General features: G+C 43.2%; 1 protein-coding gene across 3 annotated transcripts; it reads left to right on the forward strand.

Moving 5' to 3' along the window:
* Nucleotides 1-461: 461 nt before the first annotated feature.
* Nucleotides 462-26,883, forward strand: tulp4a (TUB like protein 4a). Of its 3 annotated transcripts, XM_026318149.1 has the most exons (15): nt 462-507; nt 1,445-2,055; nt 2,132-2,405; nt 12,166-12,294; nt 13,101-13,262; nt 13,690-13,870; nt 16,470-16,577; nt 16,772-16,938; nt 17,413-17,637; nt 17,898-18,132; nt 18,789-18,933; nt 19,628-19,772; nt 20,081-20,174; nt 20,304-23,875; nt 24,052-26,883. In XM_026318149.1, the coding sequence occupies exons 3-15, from the start codon at nt 2,154-2,156 to the stop codon at nt 24,166-24,168; spliced, it is 5,532 nt and encodes a 1,843-aa protein (XP_026173934.1). In that variant the 5' UTR covers nt 462-507; nt 1,445-2,055; nt 2,132-2,153; the 3' UTR covers nt 24,169-26,883. The 3 variants fall into 3 exon arrangements, with proteins under 3 accessions (XP_026173934.1, XP_026173933.1, XP_026173935.1); XM_026318148.1 differs by lacking the exon at nt 462-507 and adding an exon at nt 609-799 and having other exon boundaries at nt 1,445-2,405; XM_026318150.1 differs by lacking the exons at nt 462-507; nt 1,445-2,055 and adding an exon at nt 5,090-5,172 and having other exon boundaries at nt 2,138-2,405.
* Nucleotides 26,884-27,532: the final 649 nt, after the last annotated feature.

Raw genomic sequence — 27,532 nt, forward strand, 5'->3', positions numbered from 1 at the left:
TGTGACCCTGCCTTTCACCCAAAGAGTGAAAGGCAGGGGTCCACCCTGGACAGGTCACCAGTCATGTTTTTGTAATATTAATAATACAGTACTATACCCAAATAGAGGCCAGTTTGCTGCACTGAGTATTTTAACTTATCATAGTAGATTTTTTAAATAATACTTCAGTATTTCTTTTCTATTTTACTTAACCAAAACATAGTTCAATGTAGTTGCATAATTAATACCTTCACTTTAGACATTTTTGTGCAACACTTTTACTTTTGTGAAATGTGTTGATGAAATGTTGTTTTTCCATAAGTTTAGAAACGTCTAACACCAAATACTTGTCAATAAACAAGTGAATTATAATTGATAATAAAGGTGGCCTTGAGAGCTCAGTGATGATTTAACTTTAAAAAAAAAAAAATATTGATGATTTGACTAATTAATTTGTTTAGTCACGTGTCTGTCACGTGACACAGCTGTCGGGCCCTGGCAGTGCACAGTAGCAGGCTGCAGGCAGAGGTAAGTCCTGGTTGTTGATGTTTTTTGCCGCTGTGTTGATCACAGGTCTGACGTTATTTTGCCACTTTCTCCACTCTGCCGCTGAACTGTTGCTATTTTCAACAGCTGCATGCTAGTATTGTAAACAAAGCTAGCCTTAACGTTAGCGTGTTAGTGACGAGTGCCAGCGGCGGAGGTTCCGTTAGCTGGTCCGTTAGCTGGTCCGTTAGCCGGTTAGCTGTCACGCTGTTCTTTGTGGAGCAGACAACAGATTGACGTTACAACACAAAGAAGGCAGGTGGAGACAGAAAAGGTAAATTCAGCTGCGGACATGCTTGGGTCTGTGGAGCTCACTGAGCTCTGTGTTCAGCCAGCATTCAGGGGCTAGCTGTGGCTAACAGGCTATATTCGTGTCTCAGCTAATAAAACGTTAGTATCACCGGGTCTTTGTTTACGCGAACGTTACAACAGCCTCACGTATTTCACTGGGTTTCTTTGGCTGTGATGTCTTTTTTAGTTTGACTCTACTATACCGTAGCGTTAGATATTATCTTTTCCTCACAATGACAACAGCTTTAATCCAAATGTCTTGGTGTTTTATTATACACAATTTGTCTATCGGGTGTCATTTTATTGTCAGATGAGTTGTTTACGTTTACCTTTTATTGTCTATTTAACCGTTTAGCAGAGAGAGTGTAGTGCAGATTAGTAAACAAAAGCGAGAAATGATGCGTGGCTCCTTTAAATAATTCAGCAATTAGTCAAATATCCTTCCGCCGAGCAGGATAGTCCCAGAACTAACCGAAGGGCGCATTAATATTTAAATTAAAGGCGGTGGGAGGCAGGTGAGTGTTTTGTTGTTACATCACCTGTTCAATACCATAATTTAACCCCTCGTTTGTTTATCGATAGGTTTCTGTGTGATAACGGTACCTTCTTTTTTTCCTTTTTTTTTTAGTGCATGATCCAGCAACCCTCCATGGGATCCCCGAGGCGGGCTGAAAGGACGTGATGACGTTACCGGGAGAAGCGGCTCTCCTGCGGGCTGAGAGCTGATGGAGAGGAGTCCCTGCTCCTCCTCTCACACACGCAGCCGGGATCGTATGAGGAGGACACGGAGTCCAGAAATGACACGCTTACCTGGACTCAAACGTTTTCCCACATCACCTGGAAGCGCCGGGATGCGTTGAATGGTTTGGATTGGACCCGTGAAGGAGTTTACAGGATCAGTTTTTCTTTGTCTTTTTTTGTGGGTGTTTTTTTTTTGGTTCAGCTGGAATCTGAATAATTTCTTCTGTTGCCTTGTCGTAGAAAAAGCGTCAACAAGGCAGCTGAAATCCAACGCGTCAAAATGACTTGAATCAGTGCCTTTCTTTATGTCTGCAGCCCATTTACCTTCAGCCCTGCAATGTTGACTCGCCCAGTTCCTCTGACCTCACTTGATCACCTTTAATCAGTATTGCAAATCACCCAGATAGCCGAGAGAAGCGCAATTACTATGCACCGTTGTCGCTGTCTCACATCCCACACCGAACCAGTAACCTCAGCGGGGGCGAGGCGCTCATAACGGTACCGACCCCGCCGAAGAACCTCCCTCTCCAGCTGCCCTCCGGGGTACTGTCTTTTTTTACAAATTTATATTTAGGGGACCGTAGAGACCTGCAGGGATGTTCGCCGCCGTGGAGCATGGCCCGGTTCTGTGCAGTGACTCCAACATCTTGTGCCTGTCCTGGAAGGGCCGGGTGCCCAAGAGCGAGAAGGAGAAACCGGTGTGCAGGAAGCGCTACTACGAGGAAGGATGGCTGGCTACCGGGAACGGTCGAGGGGTTGTGGGGGTCACGTTCACATCCAGCCACTGCAGAAGGGACCGCCCGACCCCGCAGCGAGTAAACTTCAACCTCCGAGGACACAACAGCGAGGTAGGGGGACATTTAAGTTGATAATTAGTTAGAGGATGAAAGCAGACAACTCCAGACAACAGTGGCTTTAAAGGTGATATCCTGAAAGTTTCATGGAGCTTCTGAAAGTTGCTGTCACATTTGGTTCTTTTATATTTTTGTGATTCCTTAAATAGGTTATCTTTCCCATTAGGTGTCTCAAATGTAGGCTGCTGTTATTCCTGACCCCCCACAAGTAGTTTAGAAGTATTAATTAAGGAAAAAGTATTTTATATATTTATTGTATAAAGATAAAACCACTGCATTAACTCCAGTAACTCTGTAATACAACAGTTAGCACTTCTAATTAGTTAGTTTATGCATCCACACCCCTTCAAATTAAAATCATTAGTATAAAAAAAAATCTGCACCTTAAACTATAACCAGACATCAGTTTCCTCCATTTAACCTGGTGATTGATTATAGATCAGTCATGCCCCTAGAACAAGCTTCTCAAACCTCACTCCCTTACACCAGGAATGCTGGGAGAATCAAAGTGACTGCCAACTTGTTATCACTTGTCCCTGAGTCAAAGTGCATAGCCTTAGTTTTTCTATAGTTTTTTTTTTTTTCCCCAGTCGGTCAGAGTGTTGAGCAGGTGCAGATCAACGTCCTTGAAGCTGCTACAGTTTAGACTTATTTAGGAGGAGCCTTTGAATCCTACTCAACAGTTTCACTTTATTTGAAGTGTGTGCCAGGCTGTGCACTGGCAGGCTGAGAGTTTTGAGTTTTTCTGCAGTTGGATGAATAAAAACTAACATTTGTGGCAATTGTTTGAAAGTATAACATGTATTATCTCAGTGTCTCCCGGTGTGATACCCTTGAAGTAGCTCACCCTTCAGCTCCCCGGTCAAAACACTGCAGTGTCGCACTCCCTGGCGCTGCTGATTTCTCTCACAGTAGCAATACCCTCCAAAGTTTCCCACCATTACTGCCCTGAAGTCATTTATTTTGTTATTGGAAAGTTCTGCTGAGCAGTGTCCAGGGCTGTTGCACACCATGTGTATGAATATTCCTGTCAGAATATAGCAGTGCTGGCACAAGTGGAGATTGCACACAGGTTGCGTTTTTCTCCTTTTAGTGGGTGTAGCCGTTGGTCAGATGGAGCAAGTGGCTGTGTCAGCAATCCGTAAGGTGGCCGAGGGGAGAGTGGATGAATCCCTATAGAGAGTGACTGAAGCGCAACAGAAATGTCATTTAAATCTGCCCATTTGAATGTGGTCCAAGTACTGAAGTGTCCATTTATTGTTGTGGTGTCTGAAGCGTGGAGTGGATTAAACCTACCCAACTTTATTTTGCACACACATTTCTTATTTCATGGTGAATTTAACTTTTTTTTTTTTTTTTTTAAATTCACATGCAATCGTTGGCTCATCAAAATATAATATGTGTGTCACTATTCATGTCCAGCTGTCCTTGTTTTATTCACCAAATGTTGGTCTGTCTTCATTTTATCCTCATCAGGGTTTGGTAAAGAAAGAATGCTGCATTGGTGTAGAGATGTTTAGTTTTGATGGTCTGTTTTGACTTGAATTGAATTTCGCACTGGAGTGTACCTCGCTGTGTGTTTGCATTCTCAGTTACAAATTAAATTGTTGTATTTTTTAGAATTGTTTTCACATTTGTTTGATTTATTAGCATCCATCAAGTGTCTTTTCACACTAAATGCAGCTGCAACCAAGAGAAAAACTCACATTTCCCCACTGCCCTCTGTGCTCAGTCCAGCACCAGTAATGAAAGCAGTAATGTCCTCTCCATTTCCACTCTTGATTGAATATAAAGCAGTAAATAAATGCTTTGGAAGATGTGAAATCCATTACTCATCCATGCTATGCATAATTTGGGGTTCCTGACAGTGGTGGAAATCACACCATCTAATGAATTCTGTCAAGTTATGACAGATGTGTTCACTCACTTGCATCATTTTCTATCTCAGTTATGATGAGGAGGGCACAGAATGCTGTTTTGCAGTATAAAGCCCAAAAGACTTGATTTATTGTTTTCTAGTCCTGTCTAGTATTTGAAATATGTTTTAGAACAAGCAAAACTCTTCTCAAGGCAAAAAGACTGTAATTTGTTTTTAAAGAGCTGTGTTAGGACATCTAAGTCACCTTCCCAAGTCTTCAAAAGCTGCTAACTCAGCAGCCAAAGCCACCATGTCCCCTCACTGTCCTGACCTTTGAATGTCATTTTCATTAAACACTTGTCCTTGACAAGTGTCGTTTCATGCAAACGAGCTGAGGTCATGTTTTGTATGAACAGACTCAAAAAAAAAAAAAAGCCACATAAACTCTTTCTGTAGGAGTCAGGATCAATAACTATGCCAGTGTCTGTAGGTTTGGCCATTAAATCCTGTTGATGTATAGGCCTGAGTGTCCGGTGATCATTTTAAAGCAAGCGAGCGTCTGAATGGATGTGACTTTTGGACTTGGTCCAAAGTGGGCAATGTAGTAAAGTAAAGGGCGGACCTTAAGCTGTCAGACATCTGTTAAGAACAGGACCGATGGGTAGAGGACTATATTCCTGTGATTTACACTCAAGTTTCCTCACTCTAAAAAGTTGGAACACCACGTGGCACAGTGAATAAAAGCGTCTTATGTAGTGGTGAGGCTCAGCTGTTATCCTGCTGTGGCAGTAATTCTGAAAGCTCTCTTGATCGTCTTCAGATAATGAAAAGGTTTTCCAAGGCCTCCGGTTCATCCCTGATGAAGGTTTGTCCTCCTCTGTGTCTAACTCCCCTTCAGTCAAGGTGAGTGATAATTACAGGGCAAGAGCTTCAAAGGGAGCCCCCTGTTTGTGTACGGGACCATGCTCCTTTTGTTCCCACAGCCATCTTCTCACAGTGGGTGTCAGGAGCTCACTTCTCTGAATTCTGGCTTTGTGTTTTTCATTGAGCTTGGTTGCTTAGCAGAAATGCTCAGACTGAGCCTGTACACTGTGAAGTCAGCCCTGTTTTCTACCTCCTTATCAACAGAGTTACATCTCTACAAACAAAAGGTTGATGTGCTTATACACTGTGGTTTTGGTGACCATTACTTCTGTTGTGTTATTATAGACATGAACCTGTAACATTTCTTATTGATAATTAAAGAGTGTGTGGGGTTTATTTATAGTCACTGAGTAGTGGTGTCTTCAAACATTAGTCTGGTTTTAACTGGGGCTCCAGCTAAAATTATTTCTATTATCAACAAATTGACCATTTTTCTATGAAAATTTTTCAGTCTTTGAAATGTCAAACACGTGAAATAGTGAAAAATGTTTATCACAATCCCTCAGAGCCCATGGTGTCGTTTTTTAATAACATCATTTTCCAGCCAGCAAGTATTTTGTTAATATCTACGTAAAACAAAAGCAGTAAATTCTTTCACTTGGTGCTTGAACCAGTGAGTATCTGGCATTTCTGCTTGAAATTTGATGAATTAGTTATCAAAGCAGTTGCTTATTGAGCTTTTGCTGATTAAGGACAGTACTAGCCTTGTCATTAATTTAAAATGACTACTTTGTTGGTTTGTGTTTTTAAACAGATTTTAAGCTGATTGATCACTGAGTTGATGGAATTGAGCTCAACTGTCTCTATATTACAACAGCTTTTGTCTGTTTTCTTGAGTAAAACATCTTTTAAAACTAAAGTACATCTACAGAACAAGTCAAAAGTTGTGCTCAAAGAAAATTTGGCCTCAAATGTCCTGATACTATTTTTATGTTGTTATTTAAACAGAGCTGCTGACCTTTAGCAGCTGGCATGTCAGTTGCACCACACAAATCAAACTGAAACTAGATGAAAGCAGTAAGTTCTACGTCTTTTTGTGCGACTACACTTCTGATCCTGCAGAATAATCCCTCAGAGACAAGCATCAGAATAGATCAATGCCTCTTTTGACAATCCAGGGCCTTTTTTCTGTTACAGTGCTTTCAGATACTGAACAGAGCGAGCAGCTAGTCGCTAGGAGTCCATTCAGTCTCCATGAGAGCTGAACATCAGAGACAGTCATGACAATGACTGTCACCTTGCTGACAGTCAGGAAATCTTGGCTGCAGCACAGGTTGTGGCCAAATTGAATGTGCTGTTTGTCTTAAAGTAGAATCATACATACATATTTTACTAGGTGGGGGATGTTCTTTGCAGTGAAAATATTATCAACTAGTTCCGTTTAGTTCTTGTGATGTATTTGCTGTAACTGCTTATTAACTCATTTATTTATCTTCTCAAGGAAACTGAATATTGTGGAGTTAATTTTTAATGTTATTGAAACTATTGAAAATGGACTAAAAGTCATTTGGCAGCTTGTTTGCATTTCACAGTTTTGTTTCCATAAATGCATTTCACTATTTTTGCTACAGTAAGGAGTAGTTGCTTGGAGTCAGAATGCACAGACAGACTCCTATTTTTCTGGCTAGAAAGTAGAACATGAAGTGACAGTCTCAAGGGGCGATGTTTTCACTTTGGTAGCTAAAAATATGCATCCTAGTAAAGTCCTCAGCACAATGACACTGTTTATGAATCGTTGTCACTCTATTTTGCAGACAATAGACAATAAAAACATACGTTCTTATGCACCTTGCTGCCTTTCCCATGAGTCTTATGGGTGGATTCATTCCCAGAGGGGACCTGTTAGTTTTCACTTTCAGGGCTGGTTCAGGTTCTTTGCTAAGAACCCTAACCCAGCAGAGACAGAGCTCACCCCTGGGGCACCGGCTCATGTTTACCACTTCACGATGTAGGCTGAACTCAGTGTTGGTGTTGGTCACGATGATGCCTTTGCACGTCTTCAGTGACATGTCACTACTGTTGTCCTCGGAGCGCTCTTCTGTTCTCTCTCTGTCTGACCTTCTGACATTCAAAACCCTGTTCAGGATTGACAAGTACCTGACCCCTTCACTGCATTAAAATGGTCTCACTAAATGTGCTTAGTGAGAATGGCTTTAGTCTGCTAATCCATCCTTGGAGAGGACATGTTGCATAACACACAAGCTTGGCTTCTTTCTCAGATCCAGGTGTGCTTGGTTTCTTTTTGCTGTGAGGAATGTTTGTATCCAGCGTTAACACTGACATTTGTGTACACTTGGGTCCGTTACGACAAAAGATCCTCTTTTCAGCCTGCATAGCAAACGACTGTGACAAGAAATAGAAACCAGACTGCTCTTCGTCGTATTGCATATGCTGCTTTAAGTTTGCAGTTCTGTTTCAGAGAGGCTACTCATCAGTTTGGTTCAGCTCAACCCATTACGCTAACGTTTCCACAAGTTAATGCAGTCTGGAATCAGAATTTTCCCAAGAATTGGGGAAAAACTATAAAATACCACTGCAGACAGGTTATTAGCTTATGATGCTTTGGGTTTATGTATGCATGTCATCAGTCTTTCCACATCCTGTTGCATTACAACATGGACGCAGCCATCTTACAGTTTTTATAAATAAAGTTTCCAAGTACTGATGTTTTTATAGCTACACCATGTGAGCAATGTGCGGGGATGTGCAGTAAAACGTGAGCAACCGGACCTTAACACTACTGGCCATATACTCAACAGCAGTTGGCCTGTACTGAGAAAGTGTAATCAGGTCATCTCTGAAAATAATAAGTTATCAGATTATGAAAAACACTGTTTACATGGATTTAACTTTATAGACAATGCAGGGTGTCCACCTGGCCAATAACCACACACACACACACACACACACACACACAGTTTGCCTGCAGCTGCTATCCTCAAGCTGTATGTCACACACAGTAATAACAAATATATATTGGATATTAATATTGATAAAGGTTTTATCACATGCTTGCTGTACTCGTAAACATTTCAGATGGTCTTCCCCTGAAGGTCCTGTCCCAGTACCCTTTTTGTCATGCTGCAAATCACTTTGTCCATTCTGGCTTCTTTGCTTTTGTATCAGCACTGTACAGTGCTTTTCTTTAATTGAGTTTTGCATGTGATTTAATATCATGTCAGACCCAGAGTCAGAGAGGGTTGTGGAGGGAAGGGCGAGAGTCTCCTTCTCAGTTGCTTGTTCAGTGTCTATATTTATTGTTGACGTGGTGGTCTTTACTTTCTGTTGATTTTTCCCTCAATAGTTAAGAAATCTCTGCAGCTTTACATACAGGTGGTGGTGTGATCTAGCTGTCATTATACTTTCTCTTATTTGTGTCTTATTTCTATTTTTTATTGATGCTAATGTCTGTTTTTGATCTGTTATTGTCTCATGAACAACAGTATAGGCTAAACTAAACTGAACTAGATTTTTTTTCTGCATACTGATTCTACCAAAGCTACAATTTTGGCAAAGCACAAATCTGTGGGTTTGTCAGTTTGTGACAGAGCAACATTAAGGTCTTTGTTTGACCCTCTTGCAAGAAGAAAGTCCTCAGTGCCAAGGGGCTGGGCTCACGTCCACACGACTGCACCTCTGTGACACTGCACTGTCACAGTGTCCTCTCACTTCTGCTGACTCCAGTGCAACCCAAAGCTGTCCCTTGATTTGATTTGGTCTCTTCACTAAGGTTACTGGGGTCAGCCCAGCTCCCTCTGTCTCAGCCCCAGCAAGACGCAGAGCTGCATTGACAACATCAAAGCAGTAGCTGTCAATGTCTGTGTGCTGGCCAAAGGCAGAATTTAAGGGATCAGAAACGCATAATCTCTTCTTACCTTAGAAGGTATTGGTTGGGATGGGGGGGGGGGGGACAAAAATAATGCTTGCCCTGCTTGTCCTACATGTGGCTTCAGGATTTTTCAGTCTGTAAATTGCCAAATGTCACATTGTTATATTTCATTTTAAAATACTTTGAATGGATATTTCAGCATGTGGACACAAATCCAAATTGCATAGTGCTTTATCACTAGTTTTAACCATACAGCATGTGATAATTACGATTAAGATTTACATGTCTGCATGTTTTTGAATGTGCCTTTCCTGCCTGTGATCCCTCTGGGTGCTCACTGTCCTCTGGACTCTTACTCTTATTCTGTCTGTCTCCATCTGACGTCTGATCTCGCTGCGTCACATGGAGGTGCTCAGCTGTCCCCCCTTCCTGAATGCCTGACCAGCTCACACTAATCTTTACACAGAGCTAAATTTACGCACTCACACATACACAGATAATTCTCACCTCTGTGGGGTTGTACTATAAGTGTGCACACATGCAGGACACAGCATGTGAAAGAAACATGTGCAAATGTCTTCTTTTTTGTTTTCCTCCTGCCCTTCTCTGTCCATGATTGTGCAGTGTTTGAATGACATTAGAATTCTGTTTAACTGGAGCGCCTACTTAATCTAAAGTTGCATGTCTGCGCTGGCTGGAGCTGAATTATGTTGTATAATACCATCCGGAAAATCCATTTTGCTCACCAGAGGTTGCAGACAGTTCACGGGTGGAGTAACGCGGCCGATTTATATTCCCCCAGTGTGATCTTTTCTTATGGAAATGTGTTATCTTTGACAATCCTAGTGCTCAATGGGCAGCTGTGCACCCATTGAGCACTGCTGCGTCAGGTGACTGCTGTGTGGCTGAGTGATAGATGGCTGTTTTTATTGGTCCGTGAATATGGTCCACTCAGAATGACATAGCTGCAGACCTGCAACAGGCCGGGTCTCATTGGGTCCTGCTCCCTGCGGCGTGCCAGCTGAGACTCACCAGTAGAGCAACACTGAGTTTTATACCTCTGGGAATGGGAGTGAAAACACAGTAAATCTGGCTCCCAGGACACATTATTGCTGAGGGAGCAGTGCCAGGAGAGCAAGAGATGCTACCACACACTCAATACACTGGAGGGCTGTGTATGATGTATTTATATAAACATGTTTGTGTTAAGTTCACCTAGGATAACCCTGTCTTTTATCATTTACAGTACACAGGAGAAATTGTTGGGAAACCCTGCAGAATATGTGATTGGTTACCTTCAGCATTGCCGCTGTTACTGCACAAAAACATCTTTAATTTGGAACATTGCACATGAAATGTCTAGTACGTGACTTGCATTAAAAAATAGATTGAACGAAACTTCTTAACTTGATACATCACCACAACTGTGGTTGGTTTTTTTTTTATTTATTTGTTTCCCTGTCAGGTGTCAGGGCCCTGTGGATAGACAGGTGATCTGTCCAGGGTGCACCCTGCCTCTTGCCCAGTGCCAGTTGTGATTGGCTACAGACCCACTGTGACTCTGAATTGGACAAAGTGGTATAGAGAATGAATCACTGACGTTCTGCTTAGTGTATTTTACTGCAAAGCAAAATTATGGCATGATCAACACGTTTTCATTCACTTTTTTCATAAAATAAGTTTTGCATCACTTTACTCTCTCAAATTTTTGTGTTTACACTATTATTTGTTTATTTATCAAAAGACAGTTTCAACTGAGTAAGGTTTGTTCGTGCAGGCTGTAAAAGTTGGCATTGACAAAAGTAGATGTAGTATTCAGCTGCACAAATGTTTATTTTGGAGGAATATGAAATTGGTAAATGGAGACATAACTAATGACACCATCAAAAGATTAGCCTGTGTGTTTGTTTTCTGGGGTGAAGGGAGGATTGTGGTGTTTGTGGGGGAAAAAGAACAAGACTGGTTAGCTTATCCAACTTTCAGCCACTGATCTGGTGGATTTACACTCAAAGCGTAAGTCCCGCTAAAGCCTGCCCTGTGTTTGAGCGTGTACAGCCCACGTGCTTCGCACAGTGAGAGCAGAGCTGCTCCCTGTTTCGGATTATTCCTCTGGGAACAGGCTGAGTCATGCTACAGAAGACCAGACAGATGGGAGACACACACAGAGGAGGGGGCTGGTTCGAGATGGCGATTGGTGGCACTGACAAAGACACAAGTAGTGAACAGTTTGATCTATACTGCCAGTGATCAACACCTTCCACCTCTGTGACTCATTCCTCAGGCTGATGATGATCCATCTTTGATTCCCCTGAGCCATGGTCAAATACAGAAACTTTTGCATCTGTGAGTCAGTGTTTGTACAACTTACTGTATGTTAGATCTTTCAACCACAATAGAGGATTTTCAGTAAAGACATTAATGCATCGGTGCATTTCAAGTCTGCCTTCACTCACTCCCTTTTCCTTTCTTTGCATCTCTTACTTTCAAATTCACTGTAAAATTTAGTAAATATTTTAGGCATGTAACTCTAAGTTCTACTTTCTTGAAAATTCCCTTTTCTGCTAACCAAATGCTTTCAATGAAAAATGAAATGGAAACATAAAGGCCATCGGCTGCCCACTAGAATCGAGTGACACAATGATGAACTCTCAGAAATGTCCAGGAGAAGTGTGGTACAGAGGAATTGACACATAATTGAATCTCATTGTCTGAGATATTCAGGATATTCACAGCTCCTTAGCAACTTTCTCAAAATGAGGTTAACCCACTTTGTGATGTATTTTCATCTGGTTTGATGCTAAATTTAGCTCATTGAAAATGTAGAAATATGGATTTCACTTTCTGTGTTAAGGCATTCAGCTGATGCTCTTACTTATAAAGCCTTGTAATATCTGTGAAGGCAAGGCTTCAGTGCTTTGATCAAGGGCTCTTTGACAAGACACTGTGTTGTTAATTGTCTCACACTGTCTCTTATACTGTAGCTAAGAGGCCAAAGCCATAACACAGCTACATAATTTGACTGCTGGGCTATAGACAACACAATCTGGAAGGATTTTGTTGCATACATTCTATAAAAATAGGTGGTATTGTGTCTGAATCAGTGTGACTGACCCTTTGCGTTTCCTTTGGTGTGTGTCTTTAAGGTGGTGTTGGTGCGGTGGAATGAGCCCTTTCAGAAACTGGCCACCTGTGATACAGATGGAGGGATCTTTGTTTGGATCCAGTATGAAGGCCGCTGGTCCGTGGAGCTTGTCAATGACCGCGGGGCCCAGGTAAGATACATTTCACATGAACTAAATCAATAATTGAAAGTGCATTTTGGACTGCAATATATACAGAAATAAATGGGAACAAATATTTACACAGGAAAAATTGTGAATATGAATATAATAGCTTATAACAACCGAGATTTAAGCTGACACTTCATTCTTGCCCTTTGCCATCACACTGTTACTGTCTGAGCCATTTATCTTCCACATTTTCCAACTGGAGAAGAATCTCCCTGACACTGCACTCCCTGATTTTACATAATAACCGCAAAGCAAACGTATGATGCGTGGGTTCAATCGATCAATCACTGTCATCTGCTGAGCTGAGGCAGACACATCGTGATGGCTTTTGTGATCAATTTAGTGACTAGATGACAGCCTGTCACTCTTCAGATATACGACTTCTGCTCTTTGGAATAACGCCTCTGCCCTTTTCCCCCTGCAGGTTGAGATTCTATCTCGTACGTCTATGAATTTATACAGACATATGTCAATTGAAACAGGTCCTTTCACTATGAACAGTTCACAGAAAGCTATGTTTAATTTAGCTTACTAGTCTGACAGTACTGCTCATGGCTAGCACTGGGACAAAACTAGAACTTTCACAGTAACAAGTGTGACCTTGTGCAAAAGCTTTTCATCCAAAACCTCAATGTACTTTCATGTATGACAAAGAAAAGCAGTACATTTGAAATTGGACAATGATAAATTCACTACCCAAATAGTTTCCAATTATTTTCTTGTCAGCTTACTTATCCAGTAAGCATTAACATTTTATTCCTTACTGACATGTTCTCCTCTGTATGCAGGTGAGTGATTTCACCTGGTCCCACGATGGCACCCAGGCTCTCATCTCCTACCGTGATGGCTTTGTCCTGGTGGGCTCCGTTAGCGGGCAGAGACACTGGTCCTCGGAGATTAACCTGGAAAGCCAGATTACCTGTGGCATCTGGACCCCTGATGACCAGCAGGTAACACATGGGAATGATGTTTCCCATAAGCTCTATGTCGGCATTTCAATGCTAAGGTTTTCATTTGTCACTTGTAGTTTGTTGACTTGTCATTCATGAGGCAGAGACGGGCCCTGAGGAAGATCAGTTGTGAATGACAACAAGCATTCACTGCCTTGAATATGTTTTGTTCTGTTAGGCATGTTTTTGCTTTCATTTCATTTTGTTAAATTACCAGCTTATGTTGGACATTGTCTGTTCATCGCCTCTTTATGTCTGTGTCTCAATATAAGTTGTTTGTGATATGCATTTCTCCTAACTTTCTTTCTGTAAATAATCTTCTCTGTTTTAGGTGTTCCTTCATTTCACATCTTTGTTGTCTTTGTATCCAAACTAATTTTCTGTCGCTCTTTTTCTCTCTAATAACCCTTTACTTTTTCTTTCCCAGGTGTTGTTCGGTACTGCAGATGGACAGGTGATAGTAATGGACTGCCACGGGCGCATGCTGGCCCACATACTGCTGCATGAGTCGGATGGCATTGTCAGCATGTCCTGGAACTACCCCAGTTTCCTGGTGGAGGACAGCAGTGAGAGCGACACAGACTCTGATGACTACTCCCCACCACAAGGTCTGCTGCTGAGAAAACTCTAATAACTGTGACCAACTCGAGCCCCTCACCTTGAACCTTTAGTCTCCTCCTTGTGGCATAGAGATTAAGACAAGTACTACAGTATATGAAGTCAGTGCCCCAAGTTCAATTCTGACCAAGCATCTCTGCTGTAAACCTGGTATCTCTACACATATTTCCTGTCTAGCTCTCCACTGTGATCTAATTAAGGCAAAAGTAAAAACCATAAAGGCTATCCCCATTCAGAAGCTTGTACATAATGGTATAACCAGTCATACTTCCAAACTGTAAAAATGAAAGTTGTTCTAAAATGTAAGAGATTAATGACCTGAAACAATCCTATTTGACTAGCCACATGCAGTAGTGTCTTAATGCATTGACTGTGTATACGTGAGGCTTTTCTATGAAATCACACATTTATTTTCTTTTGAGTATAGTGTTGAGTCGAAGTGTAAAGGCAGTTTTTAAAGCTTATACTTTAAAAGATAAGTAATTTGTGACACTCATCTCACAGGCAATTCAACTCTTTCCTGTTCTGTGCCATTTGTGAAGACGGTAAGGAGAGGCACATTAAGACAAAAGAGTGTGACTAAACGGGTGGAGGGGCGGGGGTCTGCAGTGAAAGATGGAGGGGAGGAAATAAAGGAGGAATAGGGGGAAAGAGAGCTTTTCTGACATTGGGCTGACATTGGCATCGGACCTCCTGTTTTCTCTTAATGGTGCAGAGGCTATTGTCGTAACAGCAGCAGCTGTCACAGTGTAAGGGTGTGCATCAGCACGCTCTCAGTATACTCAAGTGGACAATCATGGCATCTACCTGCATGTTTTTTTTTTTATTTTGAATTAAGATGCAATACACGTCTCTTTAAAATGTCCAGAAACAACTCTTGCTGTTTGTACAGCAGTGGAACAAAGTCACATCAGTGTAAATAATATTTAAATAGTCTGTGCTTTTCTTCCCCAGGGCTCCCCTATAATGACTTTATCTGCAATGTCAGGGATCTAGTACTTGTACTTGCCAAAGTTGACTGCATGCTATTGTTAGTATTGAGGCCTGTTTTAGCCACAGCAGCCCTCATTACAGCAAAGTCCACACCTTAGAAAAAAGAGCCAGAGCAATTGCAAGGCAAACACCTTCTCCCTGCTTAACGATTCCTCTTAAACTGACTTGATTTTTAGGATGTAACATATTTTTGTTGATCATCTAATGATGCCGACTATGTCAGCTTGTTGTCATTAGCCTTCCTGTGCTGTCAACCTACAGATATAAACAATAATAGCAGTTTAGAAAAGCAATGACCCAGCGAGCATATCAGGTAAGTTTGCTGTCCATTGTAAATGCATAAATGGGCAGTGTGTCTCTGGTACACTGGGTCATGAGAGTCACACAAGGGAAGAGTAGCATGTGGTTAGTTTTCCTTACTGTGCTGCTGATTCACTGTCCACTTAACCAATGTTAACAGCTTTGTTTTTAGTTTTTGTTTTGTCCTGTTGCATCGTTTTGTCTTCAGCTTAATTGCTCCCGTTTGCTAAGACTCCATTGGTGAGGGTCTGACGTCCTCCCACTGTGTTGGCCCCCCCCCCCACTGGCCAAGTGGTAAAGCTGAGAAGTGCTTGGCTTAGCTGGAACACTGATTATGCTCTAACTCACTAATTAAACCAGTCAATAGGAATTGATTAGCACCAATAGAAATTCTCTCTGAAGTCGTCAAACTGACTTGAGACACCAGGTCGCTTCCTCCTCTGCTTGCAAGGTCTCTCTGCCATGATATATGGTGATGACCCATTATCACTGCACAGCACAACACGCTGCATTTACAGCAGCATCATATATCTGATTTAATGCAACACCTGTTGTAAACTGGGGACTGTGAGGGAGTAGGAACTGTTGCTGGGCTGGGAGTCAAAAACAGGGCTGGGTATTTTATTTGTTTTGGTATTTACGTCATTGCAGAACTACATGAAAGGACAGACTCAAGGATGGTTTAGCATATGGGTGGTTGTGTGAAGGTGTTTTATTTGTAGCTGTTTGCTCAGCGTGTGTCGGTGCCATTTCTCATGAGATACAGCAGCTATAGACCTACAGTAATCACATATAGCCTCACTAATAAACACACAGGCTCCCTCCCATCCAGTCTGTTTTTATAGCCCGCTGTGGAAATGTATTGATCACCCTCTCCTGTGCGATACTTCATTTACTGCTGTGACTAACAGTTCTTTTCATTGTCGATTAATCTGCTGATTATTTTCTCGATGACTCATTTTGTACATAAAAGTCATTAATTGCTTGTTTTGTCCAACAAATACTCCAAAACCTAAAGGTTCAACTTAAAATCAGTAAGAAAGAGAAAAGCAGTGAATCCTCATTGCTGAGGAAATGGAACCATTGCAGCTGAGGTTTATTATAAGTATTTGTTGTGTTTTGTTCCAGGCATAGGTGCGTTTAAATTAAGTACTAGTCCTCCCATGATAGACTTTTACTGACATCCACTGTCAGTGCCACATTTTTAAGTGTATTACCACTTATAGTTGTCTTCACTTAATGTCGTGCACTTTTAAAATAAAATCTTGTTGTGACATTTGTGTTGCCTCTCCTCAGTGCACAGCCAAAAACCAGTGCTGACAGTCAGTTTCACCTCTGGAGACATCAGCCTGATGAGCAACTACGATGACCTCTCTCCCACCCTCATCCGCACTGGTCTTAAGGGTAGGAGTGTGTCTCTTATATTTAACTACACAAATATTCCCCCAACTTTGTATTTGTGTTATTGCTTCTCTCAATTGTTGAAAACTATTTGCAGATAATGTCTCAAACAACGTTGATTTTCTTCCTTTTATCAAAAGTGGCTGCATATGTTAAAGTTGATAACATACCTTTTCCTTCTGTGACCTGTGCTGTAGATGTGGTGGTCCAGTGGTGCTCACAGGGGGACCTCCTTGCTGTGGCAGGGATGGAGAGGACACTGCTTTCCCCTGACCCATCCTGTCCTCAACCCATCAAGAACGCCGTTGTCAAGTTCTACAACGTTCGGGGTGAACACATCTACACACTGGACACACCAGCACAGGTGATCAACTTCAGCAGGGTTGTCTAAGTGCTCACATTCTTTATATGTGGTAAAATGTCAGACCCAACTGTGTACTGAATTGTGGTTTGGGTTCTCGGACTTGCTGTATTTTATTTGGGTTTGAACACTGACCTAAGATGAATTTGAAGAGCTAAGTCATCACTGGCCTCAAAGCCATTTTAGCAAAAAGTATTTAAACTTGGCTCTTTGTGAAGTAATTAGTAGAGTGGAGCTGCATTTGTAAATGTTTAAATTCAGAAACTCTTCTCTAGCATTTGCAAGTTTATTTCAACTCAGTTTGATAAAATAAAATAAGTTACCTCTTAAGAAAGAGTAATCACAGTCAAACACTAACACTGACCCATATTTCATGCTGCACTCATGCTACCTGACTGCTGGGAACAAGCACTTGGACATGAAACGTTTGATGTGCAGTATGTTTTAAATGTGACAAATCTTCCCGTGCTCTGGCAGCGCCCCATCACTACACTGTGCTGGGGTCACCGGGACTCTCGCCTGTTCTTGGCGTGTGGCCCGGCACTCTACATTGTTCGAGTGGAGCACCGTGTTGCCAGCCTGCAGCTCCTGTGCCAGCAGGGCATTGCCACAGCAGTGAAGGAGGAAAAAGATGTTGCTAAGCTCACCATGCCTTCCCGCCTCTGTTCTTACGTCACTGCCGCTTTCATCCCCACCATCAAGGTAATACAAGGCAGTAAGGTTTCAGCTGCGTCAAATGCATGAATGTAAGTGTGAAGAGGTTCCTCTATAAATGTTTGATGCATGCCAGTGTGGTAATAGATGCCGCCCTCCGAGATAGAAGACGTAATATGCCTAAAGAGGAGCGTCCTTTATATGTGAGCCCTGGCACTTTAACTCTTACCATGAAAACTTCAGTAGCCAGTCAGTTGGTTGTGGAGGAAAAGATGACATTTGCTATAACCTCCTGTTTGCTCTTCCAGCCTCCCATCCCAGATCCCAACAACATGCGTGATTTTGTGAGCTACCCGACAGCTGGGAACGAGCGGTTACACTGCACAATGAAGCGTACGGAGGATAACCCTGAGGTGGGGGGGCCATGCTACACTCTCTACCTGGAGTACCTAGGAGGTCTGGTGCCTATCCTCAAGGGAAGACGAATAAGTAAACTCCGTCCAGAGTTTGTTATTATGGACCCCAAGACAGATGGGAAAACAGGTAAAACTCCTCCATTTTTGACAACAGAACATGACTAGAAATTATTTCCCACATCTTTCTTGTTTAAACATTAAGAGGTGGGACATTCAAATCAGCTGTTCATTATAAATACAACATTTACATATAACAATATAAAGCGTTCAGACTGAACTCCTTGTTTATGTGAAGAAAATGTGAGGTGTTAGCTCATGTGCAGTGTTTGAATTAAATGGTAAATAAGTCTGTTGTTTTTCATAATACCAATATTTTTACTTTTTACAGCCATGAAATGGTTCCAGCCCATTCACAATTCATTGTCCATCAAATAAATTAGCTTGACCTCAAATGGATCAGCTGTGGTTCCCACAGGATGAAACTGTAAACTAGTAAAATGATGGTTTGGATCAAATGAGTCTAAAAGCTGATCTGGAGATATTGTGTAACAGTGCTGCAGCTCCATCATGTTTTGTTTAAATTAGATTTCAACAGATTTTCTGCATCTCATATTGTACTCCCATGACCCCAGTGGGTCCCCTTGGCTGCTGAGTTGTAAATGAGAGAATAAATAACCACATATATTTGTTGTGTCTAGTTACGTCTTGAGAACTGTGCATTTGTAACCTATTTGCTGAAAATGGACTCCATTCTTTTCACCCCCACCTGTTTTCCTGCCTCAGATGAGATATACGGCAACAGCCTGATATCTGCCATGGTCGACAGCTGTAACTGCTCAGACTCCAGTGACATTGAGCTGAGCGATGACTGGGTTGGCAAGAAATCTCCAAAGATATCAAGGGGCAGCAAATCCCCAAAATTGCCCAGGTAACAAGACAGTGAACCCTCGCGTGCTACAGCATGACATCCATAACTAGCCTCTTCTTTTTAATGCAAGGGTTTGTTCCTGTTTGCACACTATTAAATAAGTACACATTAAGGAGTGTTTTTTGTTAACATATTCCACAATTATTCAGTTGGAATTGTCGACTGTATATAAACATGGACTGGTGGCTCCCCAGTAGTCAAACCACTATGAGTCTGTTGCCCCCTGGTGGCTGATTTCAATCAATACAGGTAGAAATTATCACTGATTTTGTGCAGATGGTCATTTCTGATAACTTTGTGTTTAATAAACTTTAAAAATGGGTATATTTCAGGTGGTTGACAGCTTTGATTGTTGGCCTGATACCTCAACTCCACTTCAAGTCACTATTGCAGAGAATCTGGTTGTAAAATGCTTCGAAAAAGCAAGATGGCAGCCTGTGTATTCACAATGTTTTGGGTTCAACTGTGCATAGTGGCAGGGAGTGCTGACACATTGTCCATACTTATATAGAGTCTGTGCTTTAAATCAAGAAACAGTGTATTCTAGCAGCAACAGGCCTTTGCTGTTATTGAAATATTAACCTTTTCGTCAGTGATGGATTGTAATGGTATTCTTTTCTGCTTCACTGCATGCCTAAACTTTTTGTATTTGCTACCTTCTCTGTAGAGACTTAGTTTGTCCCTTTACCAACAGGATCAACATTGATCCCAGAAAGTCGCCCAAACTCTCCCGCGCTACGCAGGAGATCTCCAGGTCACCACGGTTACCCATACGGAAACCCTCAATTGGATCACCCAGTCTAACACGCAGAGAATTTCCTCTAGATGACATCACTCAGGTAAAATTTTAATTATTTGAGCCCAATTCATGATCTCATCTGGAACATCAGTGCTTCTATCATGCTCAGTGACTCAGTCAGACACGACGGGAACAAGGCTGAGAAGCTGGCGAGGGATCGTGTTTTTGCTGCTGTACTTCTGTGTCCTTTGGCCCTAACATGACAACTGGGCACAGAGCATAGCACCATGAATTGCAGACATTTTGCTTTAAAAAATATATTATGTTAATGTATATTTTCCATATAATTGTATAGATTTTCATACAAAATTATTAAAAAAAAAAAAATTTGATCTTTCTGTCTTGCAGCAAAATTACCTTGCTCAGGTCACATCTAATATTTGGGGAACAAAGTTCAAGATAGTGGGGCTGGCCACATTCTTGCCAGCCAACCTTGGTGCAGGTAAACAATTAACAACTATGCAAATAGCAAATTAACAACAGTTAACCTGCTAATTAAACTTAAGGAATGACTACATTTCAGTGAGTCCAGTGTCTAAATAGTCTGCATTTTGTCTTTCTTACCCATTAGTCATCTATAAGACAAGCCTCCTCCATCTGCAGCCCAGGCAGATGACCATCTACCTGCCAGAGGTGCGTAAGATCTCCACGGATTACATCAACCTGCCCGTCTTCAGCCCTAATGTCTTCAGTGAGGATGAAGATGACCTGCCTGTCACAGGACCTGCTGGTGGTGCTGATGACAATCCTCCATGCACTGTCAACATCCCTATTGCCCCAATTCATAGTCCTGCACAAGCCATGTCCCCAGCCCAAAGCATTGGTCTTGTCCAGTCCCTCCTAGCCAATCAAAATGTTCAGCTGGATGTCCTTACGAATCCCACAGCAACCCCTGCTGGAGCAGCTGCCAGTGGGTCAGACCAAAGCCAGGATACTATCCTGACAGCCCAGTACACAGTGCCCAATAGGTACTCCAGTCCTGGTCAGGTCATCTTTGGAGGACTGGAAATGGGTCGCCTAATGGTGGGACCTCCGCCTTCTCATCATCCTTCACAACAGCAGCAGCAGCAAGAGCATCCAAATCAGAGTCAACAGCATCCACAGCATCAACAACAATTACAACACCACCAACAAATTCAGCATCACCACCAACAGCTTCAGCAGCAACAGCATCTTCAGCAGCAGCAGCAGTTGCTCCAGCACCAACAGCTACAGCTACAGCAGCAGCAGCAGCAGCAGCAGCAGCAGCTTCAGCAGCTGCAGCAGCAGCAGCAGCAGCAGCAGCAGCAGCAGCAGCAGCAGCAGCAGTTGCTCCAGCACCAACAGCTACAGCAGCAGCAGCAGCAGCAGCTTCAGCAGCAGCAGCAGCAGCAGCAGTTGCTCCAGCACCAACAGCTACAGCAGCAGCAGCAGCAGCAGCTTCAGCAACAGCACATTCAGCAGCAGCTTCAACACATACAGCAGCAGCAGCTCCAGCAGCACATACAGCAGCAGCAGCAACTGCAACAGCAGCATCAACAAATTCAGCAGCAACAGCAACAAATGCATCAGCAGCAGTCACAGCAGCAGCATCAGGTGCAGCAACAACAGCAGCACCATCATCAACTTCAGCAGCAGCTTCAGATTCAAATTCCTGTTCCTTCTGTGTCATCAGGACATCCTTCAGGGGCAGCTCTGCACCAACTCCAGCCGGGGGCTCTGCAGATCCAGATCCCTCATTCGCCTGCTGATTTAGTTGTTGAGAGAGCAGTGGGCGGAGAACATGAGCACCTTCTGAAAATCAAGACCACCCGGTCAACTCCACAGCTGGCCGAGGGTGACTCAGTGGTCTTCAGTGCCCCTCTGGAGCTTAGTAAGATGAACCCCCCGCCCCCCTACCCCGGTACGGTGGCTGCTGCTGTGGCTGCCGCAGCAGCCGCAGCATCAGCTTCCACTGCAGCCAGTAATGCTGCATCTGGAACAGGAGCAGGCAACAGTGGGACTCCTCCACCTGGTGACCTTTGTCTGAAGAAGGGAGAGTTCCCACTTTATCTTTCAGGTCAGCAACAAACGCAGTACCCCACACCACTGGGATATGAAAGGATAACAACATTTGACAGCAGTGGGAACGTGGAGGAAGTATGTCGACCACGAACGCGACTTGTCTGCAATCAGAATGTGTACACACTCCAGGGACCTGGCAGCTCTGCCACTCTCAGGGTCACCTCTTCATCGTCCTCCTCCTCAGCTGACAAGAAGATTCAGCTGCCCTACACCTCTGCCACACTCAACAGACTTACTGCACCTCGCTATTCCATACCTAGTGGAGACCCACCCCCATACCCTGACCCAGCCAATCAGAACAATGCTGTTGGCAGGAACCCTGGACAGAGGCTAGACAGCAGTCTGATCCATTCCACACTCAGGAGGAACAGCCGAGAGGCCGCTCTCAAAGTTTCCCAGATGCTGGAACCGCCTAGACCACTGCCTCCTAAGGCCAAAAATAGTGCACTAGCAGCCTCATTCCAGCAGAGGGTGCCAACAGCCTTATACACTTGCAGTCAGTGTAGCAGTGGGTCCAGTGTTGGAGGTTCAGCCCCAGGGAGCACTAATGGAATAGCAGGAGGAACTATTATCAGACAAGATTTCCCTCCAGGGAACGGGGCACCACACAGCACAGTTATTGTTCACTCCAACAGTGCTACTCCTCTGGCCTCCCAGTCTTCCTACAACCTACTGGGCTCACTTGAGGGACCTGGGACAACAGCAGCAGCAGGAGGAAGTAACAGGGACAGGGCTGATTATGTTAATTCAGCATTTACTGAGGATGAAACACTGAACCAGTCTCTGAGGCATCTGGCCCTGGGAGGAAGTGATGCATCAGGGCTGGTTGTCAAACGCCCACCTCCCTACCAGTGGGACCCAGCTGCCACAGAGGAGGTGTGGGTTCCTCAGGAACGGACAGCAACGTTGAACCCCACTGGTCCCCCGGGACCCCACAAACCACTTCCACTTATTCTTAACCCAGCTCAGCAATTGGATGTGTCCAGGCTGCCTTTTGTTCTTTCTCCAAAGTCCCCCATCAGCCCCAGTGCTGCATCGTTTCAAGCTGCAGCAGCAGCAGGCTACCAAATCTCTCTCCAGTACCCCCCAGCAACTGCCTATTCTGGAGCCCACCTCCAACCCATTCCAGGGTCACCACGCCCCTGCTCTTCCCCAAAGGAGGTGGTGGCCCCGGTACCCTTCTCACAACAGGATGCAACCCTTGTCTTACCGCCAGGTTACCCTGCAAATCTGGCAAACCTAGCCTGCTGCCCCCTCCCACCCATGTATCCAGGAGGAAGCTCTTGTGCTGGACTTCCCATTCCTCCCATTGCCCTTCACACTCCTTGGGGCACCTATAATTCCTGTCCCCCTATGCCCAGTCCTGCAGTCCCACTGCCACCCAAAGCTTCCCACATGGCAGTAGACAAAAACGTTCTCTCGCCTCCACCACCGCCACCGCCACCCCCGCCGCCCCCGCCGGCTGAACTACAGAGCCATGGAGGATTACAAGAGGCCATGGCAGATACCGCTTTTCAGGAGGTGCTGTCCTTAACTGAGAGCCCAGTGCCACAACGGTCTGAGAAGTTCAGCAAGAAGAACCGTAAGCGGGCAGATGGTCGGGCTGATGAGGCTAATGTGCCACCACTGGCTGAAGGGAGCAAGTCGAAGAAGGAGGGCAGAGCTTTGGGGGATTTCAATTCGCTCATTTCTAGTCCAAGGCTGGGAGGAAGGGACAAGAAGAAGCTGAAGGGACAGAAAGAGCAGCTGAAGGCTAAAAAGCTGAGTAAGGCCACTGCCAATAGCGAGTTCCAAGACAGTTCAGAAAGTGAACCTGAGCTGTTCATCAGTGGGGATGAGCTGCTCAATCAGTGCCAGAGCAGCAAGAAGGGATGGAAGAGTAAGAGGAACCTGAGGGCTGCCAGTGAGCTGGATGAGATCAAGTGTCGAAAGGCCAACGAGAAGGAGGACAGAGGGCTGGGCAGCCAGGGGTTTGTGTACGTCATGGCCAACAAGCAGCCGCTGTGGAATGAAGCTACGCAGGTGTACCAGCTGGACTTTGGGGGGCGTGTCACACAGGAGTCTGCCAAGAACTTTCAAATTGAACTGGAGGGCAGACAGGTAAGAGAGCTGACGTTCCAGAAATATTACTCACTGCATGTTGTCCTCATACTGAGCTGATCCCTACGAGTACTGAGTAATATTGATTAGAAATACAGTGTGCACACAGACGAGACGTTAATGATTGTATCTTCTTTGCGTACAACTTTTTTTTTTTATTTTGTTTCCTGACACAGGTGATGCAGTTTGGCAGGATTGATGGCAATGCCTACATCCTGGACTTCCAGTATCCATTCTCTGCTGTGCAGGCCTTTGCTGTGGCTTTAGCCAACGTCACTCAACGCCTCAAATGAGATGTCCCCTCTCTACTTACCCCGAGTTATATCTGGGATTTAAATGCAATCTGAGGGGGCACAGGTGGTTCACATCATCAGTAATCTTGGATTTTGGGGAGAAGAATAAGATCAGCCCTGGTCACATATACAATCACACTGCACTACACAATGCTGCCACTAGAGTTGGTGCAATAAGCAGTGGCTGCATTTGCCAAGGATCCCCTCAGTTTTGCTCCGTTTGGCAGTGGCACCTTGCAATGCATGTAGGGCCAAAGAGCTGAGCTTTGGTAATCACCATGCAAATAAATGCTGCTTTAGCTAGAAGAAGCTTGTAGACATGAGAACCCATCGGTTAACTGAGAGAGGAACTGTCAAGGTTTTCGAAAGGGGCAGCAGTAATACTTGAAAACCACACTCTGGAGATCAAAGTTGTTTTTTTCCCAGAGCGCACAGGTACTACTGGGCACTGAAATCCATTGCTGTACAAACATTCAGTGAAACAGTTACCACTTTATTCAACTGCTTTTGCTTTTAGGATTTTATGAAAATATTCAACATTGAGGGTTGGAGGGTGTTTTTTGTTTTTACTCTCAGCCATTTCCTTTGTTACAGTCTGTCTTGGCTGGAACTGAGGTTTAGATTTATGCATCATTTAGGAGCACTACTAATAGTTCACACTTTTCACTGTTGTAAAAGGTGTCTCACTGGTAAAACCCTGGGGAGGTCGTGGGGTAGACTGCAGTGCTTTCCACATGGTTTCCTGGGACTCTGAATGAAGAAGAAATGTTAATGTGCTACATGGATTAATTTATGTACCTTTAGTTGTTCAGCTCTTCAGATATACATTTTAACATTGGTGTCTTTGTTTGTGATGTACAATCTTCATATCCTGTCGACGTGGATTTCAACTTGCCTGCTTTATTTGGGAGACCGGTGGCTGAATTTGAATATTGCTGTGTATTCTGGAGTATTCAGGTGGGAGTTTTGTCTGACGTATCCTGTACTTAGTGAAATATCTACGTATGGTGACATGGGCGCTAAAGAAGTCGCCAAGGCCTGGACTGAACAACGTAACCCCTGGCATGAAGTGATTTGTCACCTGCTGTCACTTCTGTGAAGTGAGAGTGTAGTTGGGGGCCTGTCCCTGCTCTTAGAGACCACATGAGACATGTAAGCAAGGTACAGGAAATATTTTTGTATTTCTCATCTATGTCATACTCTTCTCAGAAGTCATGTAAATACATATCAGTCATATGTAAATGTTGCAAAGAGACCCGGGTGACATTGAAAGATGCCTGTCTCAACTGTGTTTTAAGTGTAACTTCAGCTGAGGAGTGAAGCTGCAGCTCTGTTGTAACTCAACAGCTACAAACAAAAGGTGACAGTTCAGCTGAAATCATTGTCACTGAATCTTTGAAGTCAGAACTCCAATGAAGGATGAAGCTATTGAAATCTGTTCATTTAGTAAGCTAACACTGAATTCTGAAAAGCTGGCTTATCTTTGTCCTTTCAGGCAGTAAGGCTCATGTTCATGTTGAACTGATGATACTAGGCAGGGCAGCTGATACGAGTTTGGATAAGGGTACATTATTGGATGCATTGCAGATATCTGTAATAGGGTTTATCTGTATGAGATGGTAGCCAACGATCAGTGAAAAAGACTTAGGAAAATGACTTACAAACATTAAGTAGGTGGTATTATGGTTACCTCAAACATTTGTGCCAAAATATGCATTTGTCAGAATAAATGAGCTTAGAGGAACATTAATTCCAGGGATAGAGAAAGCTATCACTTTGGACCAGCTGTGTTGTGGTCTCTGAGCTAATGAGATTATTACATACTTCAGTGTGATATTTCTACGTTACAATAGGGGTTGTAGGGATAGGGATTGAAAAGGAATTTCAAAATAAGTCTCTACTGACGATAAAAGATGAAAACAGGCATGTCATAAAGAAAATATCCATCTTTTTGTGTTAGTTGTGCAATATTTTTTAGGGGAAAAATTATTTGATACCGTTCTGTTAGTTCAGCATCTCAGTTACTGGTCTGTATATTTTATTTATGAGATTATTTCCTAAAGGAGATATAGTATCTATACATACTGTATATTGTGGCTTTTTCTAAACTTTTCTTTGTGTTGATAAAAGATTGTTACAAGTCCCAAGTGTAGCCCAAAGTGTGAGATGGGAATGTGGGGTTGGTCAAATGTTCTGTGCTTTGTGAAGTTTGCATTGGATGGAAAAGATGTGAATGAGTTTGTGCCCAGTTTAGTGTAGTTGGTAGACTAGTTGTGTAGAGTGTAACTGTTAAGTCAAGGTGTGTCTGTATTCAACTGTGCGGTCCACCAGTCCCATCAGTGTTGACTCTATTATCCTCAAATGTGTGTGGTCATGGCTTCTCGTGCAAACACACACACACACACTCATCATCGTTCACATAAGTTCACAAGTGTAAGCCACTGAGTTCATGTTCAGAGTTGCCTGTGGACTCAGGTTAAGGTTACACTTTAAACTGATTTTATGAGATGACCTGTTGTAGATATTGTAGGATTTGGCTTTTCTTTAGAAAAGATACGTGTTTTGTATTTGTAGGTGTAGATTTAAACGACAAAAACACTTGAAAAAAAGTCTGATTTGGTGACTGAACGTTTCTAGAGAATGGATAGTGAAGCATGCCATGTAAATTATTTTATAATTGTATATGTCACGCATCTTTTGAATAAAATGTCATTGTTTCAGAAAAAAAAGAGTCTTGTCTCCTAAATATATCCAGGTTCATTGGTGAGTTCAGAGTTCAAACCTGGGTCTGGTTCTTGGATTATAATTCCAACCATTTACCATGAATCTGCATTTGAGCTTAAAATGGGAGTTTTATCCTCAGACTGCATTAAAGAAGAAAACTGGCTGGAAGAGAATGAGGATCGTTTTATTGTAATATCAAACATAATGTACTGGACTTGAGTATTTGCTGCTAATACATTCTCTACTGCATTTCAGAGACAGCTCTTGTATTTTTCACTGCTCTACATTTATCTGACAACTTCAGTTCCTTTGCAGAATCAGATGAATCAGACAAAATACAGTGTGACCATCAAAGTTTATTGATCCCCGGTGGGAAAGTCCCAGATGGTAACATGGGTAGTTTGAGTTCCTTTATCAGTAACACCAGTGGTTTTCCTGCTGTGACATTCACACCCAGCACTGCAGACAAAAGGTCCTCAAAAGATGTAAACTGAAAATATCAAATGAACTAATTCTAATTATTTGACTTTTATTGTCCTGCCTCTGTCCGCGGTGCTGAACCCGCATCACGTGACCTTCCTCCTGCGCGCTACCGCCCCCTCTTCGCTTTTTTTGAGCAGCTTTTTTTCTTCCTTTGAAT

The sequence above is a fragment of the Mastacembelus armatus genome, chromosome 24, assembly GCF_900324485.2.
Source record: "Mastacembelus armatus chromosome 24, fMasArm1.2, whole genome shotgun sequence".
Classification (NCBI taxonomy): Eukaryota; Metazoa; Chordata; class Actinopteri; order Synbranchiformes; family Mastacembelidae; genus Mastacembelus; species Mastacembelus armatus.